The following is a 9,700-nucleotide window of genomic DNA, read 5'->3' as shown; positions in this document are numbered from 1 at the left end:
AATCTAGATATTTATCAATATATAAAGTTATATTAGAATTTTTTATTTTAGAAAACACACGAACTAATTTTAAAAAATATCTTCAAAAGTATTTTCGAAAATTCATTTAACATTTTAAAACTTAAAAATAAGCACATCATCTTTTTAATTGTAAAAACATAATAGAGTATTTTTACTTTTTAAAAACTTTATAAAAAGATTTTGGTGGAAAAATTTGATTAAATTATTAAAAAGTATAAAAACTTTAACAATTTTTTTTGTGTAAATTGAATCTTTGTCACCTAACTACACAAAATTACACAATAAGAAGGATTCAAATTGTGCAAGGACCACATCACATGCAAATATAATCTCAAAGTTGAGATGATGTAATTAGGGTGTGCCTTTGTTTCATCAAATTTAATTTCAACGCAATTACATTAACATTACAATACTAAGTAACAGGTTACGTTATTAAACCCACATTAAGTCATTATCAATATAATCTATTGTATGTAATGAATCACAATTACATATTTGATTTTAAATTACAAATATTTAGTTTGCAGTTATTGCATGTACAATAGAAGTGCATGTACAATAATACATGTACAAAAAAAATACTATATCAGTCATTATCAATACTCGCAAAGTGCATGGCGCCACTTTCAATTAGAAGTGTTTTACAGTACAATAATACATGTACAAAAAAAATACTATATCAGTCATATATAAAAAATAAATATTAAAAATACATATATTTGATTATTTATAATAAATTCATAATAGTTGATTTAGTAATTTTAATGTGCCTATAACATTTTTATTTATAGTATAATTTTAACTAAACCAAACCATTATAGATAGTTTGGAAACTACATTAAACCACTTTTCCATATATTAAACTCATTTCAAATTAATTTGTTATAAAATAAAAATATTAGTTAGGGTCAAGAACCGAGCTTACTTTTGTCCATCAATGTACGTGGAGTGTGTGGAATTGGCCCAAATGATAGTGTGTAATGTTAACCTATTGACTCCCCAGTGAGTACACGGAAGAGTTTTAAGTTTACTTAAAATATTAGTGTTTCAGTTATTTTAACTGTTAATTTGAATTATAAAATAATGAAAAAGTATAGGGTATTAACATATTATCTGCTAACTTATTGCTAACAATGATTAGTTATTATATTTTAAATATATATATAAAGAGACATATTTAAAAAATATATTTATAAAAATATTTTTATTAAATATAATAATAAAAGAAATATTTTTATTAGAGATATTTATAAAAATATAAAAATATAATTATAAATAAGGATCGACAGAAATGCTATTGATACCTTAGAGGATTGTAATTTTAAATGAATACAACTGCCTGTAGAACCTTGAAAATAAAAGTTTAAAAAACGGTGGAAGAGTCGAGCGAGATATAGAAATTGGGTAGAAGCAGTGTTGAAGGGCATAGATGGCAACAGAGAAAGGTAACAACGAAAACGACACAAACAAAAACTGTTGCTTTCGAGGGGTCTCGGCGGGTAGCGAGTTGGCACCATTATCATTAAATAACCAACATTTGATTTCAATTGTATCAGAATATGCACTCATCATATATATTAAAACAAAATTATATAATAAATCATAATATAATAAAAGTATACTTTATTTTACCTGCAGGAAGCTTCAGGATGAAAGAGTATCCAGAAGATTCTCTAGAAATTAGAATTAGGTATCCAAAGAGTCTTTGATTCAATCAATTGGTCAACTGTATTAGTCACCAGAGAAGCACCTTCAACTTCAAGCCACGCTATATTTATCTGATGAAGACTCAGAATTAAACAATAATATCATTACTTTCTCTTTTTCTCTTTCTCACTCATTCTTTTCACACATGCAGGAGTCAGTGCTCAGTGGATTAAATTCACATTGTTTGCTTACATTAAATACTTAAAATCATTTATATAAGAAAAATAAAGCTTTAGAAATGAAAAATAATTAATATATATTTTATATTTCAACTTATGTTTTATTGGAATAATAATCTATAACCTGATTTTTGCATATACGTACTGGCTATAGCGAACACTCGAGAGAGGAATCTTAGCATCAAATTCCGTGTTTATTAGATGTGTCTGAGAGCTTAGACAGAGATACATACATTTTAATAATGAAGGGAAACAAAAAACAGTCTACAAGTAATAATTATTTATTTAGATAATACAATACGGATAAGTATAAGGTACATGTATTGTTGTCAAATTTTAGAATTAACTCAAACACAAACTCGTTTTTAGATAAATTTAAGTAGATTTGGATAAACTCGTATAAATTTGCGAATTTACGAGTGAATTAGTCAATTTATTTTGGTTGGCTTTTTTTTCGCAAAAACAGAGTTGTTTTGGACTTAAAAAAAAAAAGCAACATATGAATGTAATCTAAACAATAAAATTTCTCATTTTTTTCTCGCTGCACTCACTCAGTCACTCTCTTCTCTCAGTCCTCACCGTCGTTCGCCATTTGCCGTTCCCTAAATAGCTCGTCACTGTCTTTCTCACCGTTGTTCTCTCATTCTCACTCTCTCATTCTACTCTCTATTGACTCTATTATGCATCAAAGCTCGTGAACTCGTGGAGCCTCTGCCAACGCCACGCTACTGTCATTCGTCACATCCTCTTTCGTTCGTCGTGTTCTCTGTCGATTAGTCGTGTATTTTGTTGTCATTTGTTCTTGTCTGCTTGCACAGCACAGCAATGCCTAATTTTTCAATTGAGTCTATTCCATTCAGCCATTTAGATTCAGGTATGTTTAAGAGAAATAGTTACTGAATTGCTGCATGTTGTAGTTGTTACTTGTTAATGTTAGTTTAGTCTATTCTTAATTGTTACTTCTTGTAATTTGTAGTTGTTACTTATTAGTGCTAGTTAATTGTTACTTGTTACTGAATCTGAATATTTGAAACTCTGGAATTTACCAACTTTGATAGTGAATAACTTTGTAACTGTTAGTGGATAACTATGTAATAACTAAAGGATTTAAATGTGTATTCTAGAGTACTTGTTATAATTGTAGTATTATGTTAATTTATTATGTTTTTTTATGTTGAAATTGTTGAATTTTAATGGCTATATTTGAGTAAACATATATCTTATACACGATATATATAATTTTTTTAAAAAAAATTATAATAGATAAACTCATACAAGTCTATAAGTTAAATTTAGATCAACTCCATAAATTTACTTAAACTCGCGAGTTTGACAACCTTAAGTACATGTGTGTCTATTAACAAATATTTCTTGATAAAAGTTTTTTTGGGTGTAATAATGGGCCTGACAACAAAGTCTGTTAGAGACTTTTTTTTAAAAAATGATGCCTTTTCCACTAACAATTTTAAGCAGGTACGTTATTAGTTCCTTCAAAACTTAGCTTCACAAGACTATTGCGAAAAAAATCTGTCATATAAAGTTCAAGATAACGTTGATTATCTTCATCATTTTTTATTATGTATTCTTCTTAACTCGGGTATAGATGTTCTTAATTGGATACCACCGTTAACTATTAAAGTTTTCCTTCTTAGAATTTTCATAAAAGGAATGAATGCTTGCTCGCATTTTTCGCTACTATTTGGATTGTTCGCTCCAATAGTTTTGTAAAAGACAAAAACTCAAATGTATTTGTTAGATGATAATTTAGTCAAATATATTAAATTATTTAATAAATTTTAATTATTAATTTTATACAAAGATAACTATACTTGAATATCTACCTTTGTGAAATTCTTAGTAGTGAAATAATGAACTCGCTATCTCGAAATACCTAATAATTAAAGATGGATATATCAAAACTTCAAAAGTGATACTAAAACAATGAAGTCGATATCTCTTTAACCACCATTTGGTGTTGAAAAATTTTATTTATAAGAATAAAGCGCTCCTTTGATTATAATAATATGGTTGAAGGCTAAATATATATGCTTAATACTCAAATAATCCTTTAAAAGTTTTAATATACAGATTAGAGAAATATAGTCCATAAGATTGAGTGGTTATTAAACATAAGGTAGGGTTGACAGGTGAGCATGTCCTAATATCTTGGTGGGTATGCACTGTGCAGTGTGCACGGCTAAGACATTATTATGCATGTCAATGTCTCATAAAAGCACCAATATAGCTCCCTCTCAACATTTTAATGCCATTCTTGAAGGAACTTGCTCTTCAATTTCCTCATCATAAGAATATCACTTTTCACAATAATATTCACGATTATAATACCTATAGTAAGAGTAGTGATATGTAACCGAAAAGAAAAAGTATAGGGAGCCAATGGAGTATCTATACAATGTGTATAATGGAGATACAAGAATGTTCGATTCAGTAGAATATCAGATGTTTATTATCTTTGGTACCCAGATGTTTATTCTGGATAGTATAGATGTATTGTATTTGAGAAATTAGTAGTATTTTGCTCTGAATGTTTATTTTTTAACTCATAGGATCAAATAAATAGCCTATTATATATATTGTATAAATACTCTATTAATTTCCTAGTGGGATTCGATAAAAAATACTAAGAGACTATTAGAATTTATTATTTTTTGTCATTACGTAATTCATAACTCAACTTTTTTATTCTAATAATTTAACATGTTTTATCCTATATATTAATAACTAACTGATAACTAAAAATAATAAATTTTGATAGTTTTCAAAGGCTTAACAAAATCTGGAGTATAGTAGCTTAATTTGTCGCACATGAAAAGTAGAAAAAATATCAATGGAAAGTAGGTGCTAGCTTGTGACAGTTAAGTCAAATTGGCAGTTTGGTTACAGCGAAGACTGAACTGAAAACTTCATTTTGGAAAGTGAAAGAGGTTCTTTATTTGTAGTTACTTTCAGCCAATGTGAATGTGACACCACTCACAGGATTCAAACAAGACATTCGATTGGTTTCTGAGTAATTGCTCCACCACACCAAGAATTTCTCTCTCTGTCCCTCCACACTTTTCACAACAACAGTCTTAATATTATTTTTCAACCATCATTTGATTAATTTTTCCACAATACCCTCTCTTTTTTTTCAATTTCCCTTTCTATCCTGCTACTTAAAAAGCAAAAGGTTAAGGTCTTAATTTGGTTTCAACGAATAGCAGTTTAAATTGAAATTCTTGCTGTGAAATTACTTTGCAAGTATTATTACTAACCTTCATTTAACATACCTTCTTAAATTGAAACTACTTAAAAGGAAGAAAGTGTATATGACTTTTAAAAAAGAAAAAGGAACAAAAGTTAATTTCTTGCTATATGTAACATTCAAATGTAAAAACTAATAATTCCTTTTCACTAGTGTTCATTAACATTATAAAATACACCCTTACTACTTGAGCCTCAAAATCACATTAATCCTATTCAAAATACATAACTCCGACCGAATCCAGAATTACCAAAAACAAAAAGGAGAGAAGGCCGGTTGAGTCACAAGAAAGAGAGGAGGAGGAAAGGGTATTTCTTCTATACATAAAGTTGATATTCTCAATTGACCTAAAAAAAAAAGTTGACATTCTCATAATTCATAAACATAATAAAAAAGAAACTATACAAGCACCATTTCGATGTGCATGGTTATAGGGCCATTCTTCTCTTAAGCAATTCCTGAAAAGTGATGACAAGAACTAAATTAGTTTCATGTATGAACGATTATGAGATTAGCCATGAAGTTCCTCTGTATCTCAGAAAGGCTTCTTACCTGTTTGGTTGCTGCAATTGATAACCGCTCTCTCTCCTTCTTCTTGCGCCGGCATTCTCCACACCAGCCAGCAAATGCAGATGTTATTTACCATAGATAATACCATAATATCAAGCTTAAATCTTCCTGATGTTTATTGGAACTCAATTTTATGTTAAGCCCCAACAGACGATGAAAAAAGAAAGAAAGAAAACTTCGATGGCAATCTATAATCTATATACTTTGAAATACGCATACATGAAAAATTTGCTATTTCAATGATGCAAGGGGCCAGGATTATTCATTTGCATTTCCTTAAGTAATGAAACAAGTGATGCAAATACCTTCTACACCACAGAATCAAATTCATTCGCTTCCCAGATACTGTCGCTTTGGCACCATGCCGATGACGACCACTATGAAGAATTGCCTGTCCTGGAACGTGGGAATAATCGAAGATCTCCTACAAGGATTTGATTGGGTTTATAACAAAGGTTCAAATAAAATCCATTAGTACTTATATTCAGTCAATACTATTCCAATACTGCTATAATATCGTTTAATGTAGAGCATGATTTATATGAAATCAACACAGCTCAATTCAAAATATCTAGGAAGCGCTAGCTATTGCATTTCTGCCTTAATCACACCCCAACAAACATGACGCGTTATTGCCCTCAATTTGGATTGTCTCAGGTCTCAGCTTACACGACAAATTAGAATCTACGTATTAAGCTTCTATACAAAGAAAAAAACATATACATAATTTTTAATCTAAACTTCGGAAAGAATCTGTATTTTAACAGATAACATGATGTGGAAAAGGAGAACGTCTTATTCAGCTATTAGCAAGAGCAGAGTCAGGGGAATATGTAACATCCAGAATTTTTATTCAAATAATATGAATCATCAATGTTACTAATTACTCAGTTTAACTTTAAGAATGTATTCATACATGCTGAAGAATATATAGCTAAATACATGGTATTGAGTCCAAAATACAGTAAAGATGTCAACATACCTCTAGTTGGGAATCTGAATTCACATGTGCATCACATCGAGCACCCCGGAAGAACAGTTCTCCACCGGAAAATTCTTTACCCAAGCAAACATTCAAGGTAACTTCTGAGTCATCTACATGGAAGCCTGCAAAAATATTGCTCTTAAGACTTCAACAAAAGGCTAATAAAGCTACAGGGTTGAGAGGGAAGACAGAAGTCTGGTGTGAAAGAAATCAAAGTAAATAATACATTTGTATGATAGAGAACATATGTAAGCATACGGGTACGCAATACAAGAAGGAAATAGATTGAGTATACTATTAAATCAGCAAGAGGAAAATATCTAACCGCATTGAACAGTAAATATAAGGCAACAAGAGCCCATCTTTTGTTAGACTGAACTTGAATTTTAAAAATAAACATAAATTGGACAATAACTGAAATTCAGTCAGTCAGGACAGAGAAAAGATATCCTACTAAACTCAACAAATCTGACTGGCATCTATGCATTTCATAGAATCATCGGAGCTCTTAACACTAAACGCTAAAGTAAATACCATAAAGAGTATTGTAAAGTGAGTTAATATTAAACCCTGAGTAGAATTGCTGGAAACAACATGCATATAACTCATCTTTGAACAAAAAAAAAGTTGCAGATTCCAAGCCTTAGGCAATAAGAAACTCACAAGAATACTGAGCTTCAAAACCTACCAAGTTCTCTATCCCTGTGGATCCCATATTCAACAATAAATCCATGATGAGTGTCCAGAGAGCATCCACCGAATTCAGCAAAGAAAACTACAAAATTTCAAATTGCAAGGGTAAGTACACGAACTTGTTTACTTAGTTTTTCTTTATGTTAATTCTGAGTCTCTCATGAAGATAAACAAAAATAACCTCGTGATAAGGGACGTATGAAATCTTTCATCAGTTTATCAAGCATGCTTTCCATGCCAAAGTCATCAAGAACAACACCAAATTTATTCATTGTATTAGGTCGCATGATTTTGATTTTGGACTCGTGGACCCATCTTTCAAAATTATCCACCTAAGCAATCAAATCTTGATGAGAAAACATAAAATGCAAATGTAGAGCAGATATGATAACACACTTTAAAGGGAGCGGAAAGAATTGTGATACCTCAGATACCAACATTTCACAAAACTCTGGTTGAAGCATTTCAAATGTATAAATTCCTCTTGTGGGTTCAGCCAGTATTCGTCTAAAACCTGCTTCCGTATTTTCTCTAATTGCATCGAGAAACGAGGGCACAAAAAAGTTTTCAGCATCCATGGTATATATCTCCTTATATAATGGCTACAAAAGAAAGGTGCAGTCAACAATTGGTAAGATCATGAATAATTAGCACGCACATGCCACATATAGAGAAGAAGACAAGATAACAGTTCTCAGGTCAGCAAATTCTGGCATCAAAATGGGATCGTTTCAGGTTCCAAAAAATAAGTGCCAAATAAAAGGTGCCTCCATCAGAAGTCTTAGATTATCCCATGAACAGCATTCCAACAGTTAAAGATCATAAATGAAACCATCAAAATTTAGTTAGAAAGGGACAAACCAAAACCCATTCCCAAGAAAACTTACTTGATAAGTGGACATGATCTTCTGCCTATATTCCTTGTGCTTTTGAATCTGTTCAGTCCAACACAGAACAACAAAATGTGAAAAATGTGAACAACAAAATAACGCCAAAGGCAAAAACATAGCACAAAATAGGGGGAAAACGTGAAGTATTCATATCACTGCAAAAAGGGGATTGAAATTTGAAACAGAATAAAAATTTCTCCTTTCCCACTCCAAAAACAATAAATACACAACATCTTCCGCTAAATTCTCTCATAATCTCCCCAAGTCAAAGCAACACTGCATTTCCAATCAAGGGCAACATCAAAATCAAGTTTTTGTACAAAACCACGCGCCACCCAAATTCAAAAACCCTTACTTTCCAACAAATTGAACAAAACAGAGAAAAGCTGGGAAATTGAATGATACCCGAACACGATCACCCTCAGAGGAATATCGCATGAGAATGCTACTCATATACTGAGCCTTAACATCACGCGGCTTGTTGAGCATGTCGGGTGGCATGTATTGCTCCAGCGAGCTGAACACGCGTGGGTCGAACCCCAATTGCAGGTCTTCGTAGTTATCGGGCTTGTGGTCTTGCTTTGGGTCCGAGCGCAATCGCGTCGAACATGGCGTCAACGATAACCTCTGATTCTGTGGCCCAGCCACGTGTCCGTTTGCGATGATGTTGGTGGACACGCGGGGGTGTTGTTCCAGCTGTTGTTGTTGTTGTCGTTGGTGTTGTTGGTGTCGCTGCTGAAGATGATGCTGCTGCTGAATAAGAACCTGCTGCTGTTGCTGCTGAAGAAGCTGAAGCTGTTGCTGATAGGTTATGCGGGGAAATGAACCGTTTTGATGAGCCATTTTTGAGAGAAAAGAGTGAAAAAGAAGAGGGCTTTATTATATGTTATGAGAACATTGAGGGTGGTTTAGGGTTCAGAGCAAGTAACGTTCAATTTTTGAGAGCGGAAGAGAGTCTCTGACTCAGACTCACTTCCATGTGGAAGCTCTTCTTCTCTTGTCAGTCGCTCCTTTCTCACTGCTGAAACCTCAAGATCTTAATCAACATAAAAACCACAATTAATTATTCGTCCAAGAATATAATTTGAAGGGTCACTCGTTTTGTAAATTAGTCATAAAATATATTTTTAATCAGATTTATTTTTTAAATATTTTAAAAAATTTTTGGTGACTAAATATTTTAAATTAATTACGTTAATTTTTTTATGAACGGCATTAGAATTTATTAATGTGATAAGTTTAGGAATAACAATACTACTCGAATATGTGGTATTTATTCTATTCCTACCCGTTCAGAGCGGGTATCGGGGCAGATTTTTAGTGGGGCGGGTTCTTAGAAGGGGCGGAGCAGGTTTAGGTAATACCCGTCCCTATCTGCCCTGCTATATAT

At 31.9% G+C, this 9,700-nt stretch overlaps 1 protein-coding gene across 1 annotated transcript; it reads right to left on the bottom strand.

Annotated features, from left to right (window-relative positions):
- Nucleotides 1–5,257: 5,257 nt before the first annotated feature.
- LOC107467503 (2-oxoglutarate and iron-dependent oxygenase domain-containing protein CP2) lies at nucleotides 5,258–9,367 on the bottom strand. Its single transcript, XM_021131345.2, has 9 exons — nucleotides 8,716–9,367; nucleotides 8,308–8,355; nucleotides 7,846–8,022; nucleotides 7,602–7,752; nucleotides 7,416–7,502; nucleotides 6,725–6,849; nucleotides 6,009–6,166; nucleotides 5,725–5,806; nucleotides 5,258–5,630 (listed from the first exon to the last, which is right to left on the bottom strand). The coding sequence occupies exons 1-9, from the start codon at nucleotides 9,151–9,153 to the stop codon at nucleotides 5,601–5,603; spliced, it is 1,296 nt and encodes a 431-aa protein (XP_020987004.1). The 5' UTR covers nucleotides 9,154–9,367; the 3' UTR covers nucleotides 5,258–5,600.
- Between the last annotated feature and the right edge of the window lie 333 nt (nucleotides 9,368–9,700).

This window comes from Arachis duranensis, chromosome 9 (assembly GCF_000817695.3).
Source record: "Arachis duranensis cultivar V14167 chromosome 9, aradu.V14167.gnm2.J7QH, whole genome shotgun sequence".
Lineage (NCBI taxonomy): Eukaryota > Viridiplantae > Streptophyta > Magnoliopsida > Fabales > Fabaceae > Arachis > Arachis duranensis.
This window is presented reverse-complemented; position numbering and strand designations above follow the sequence as displayed.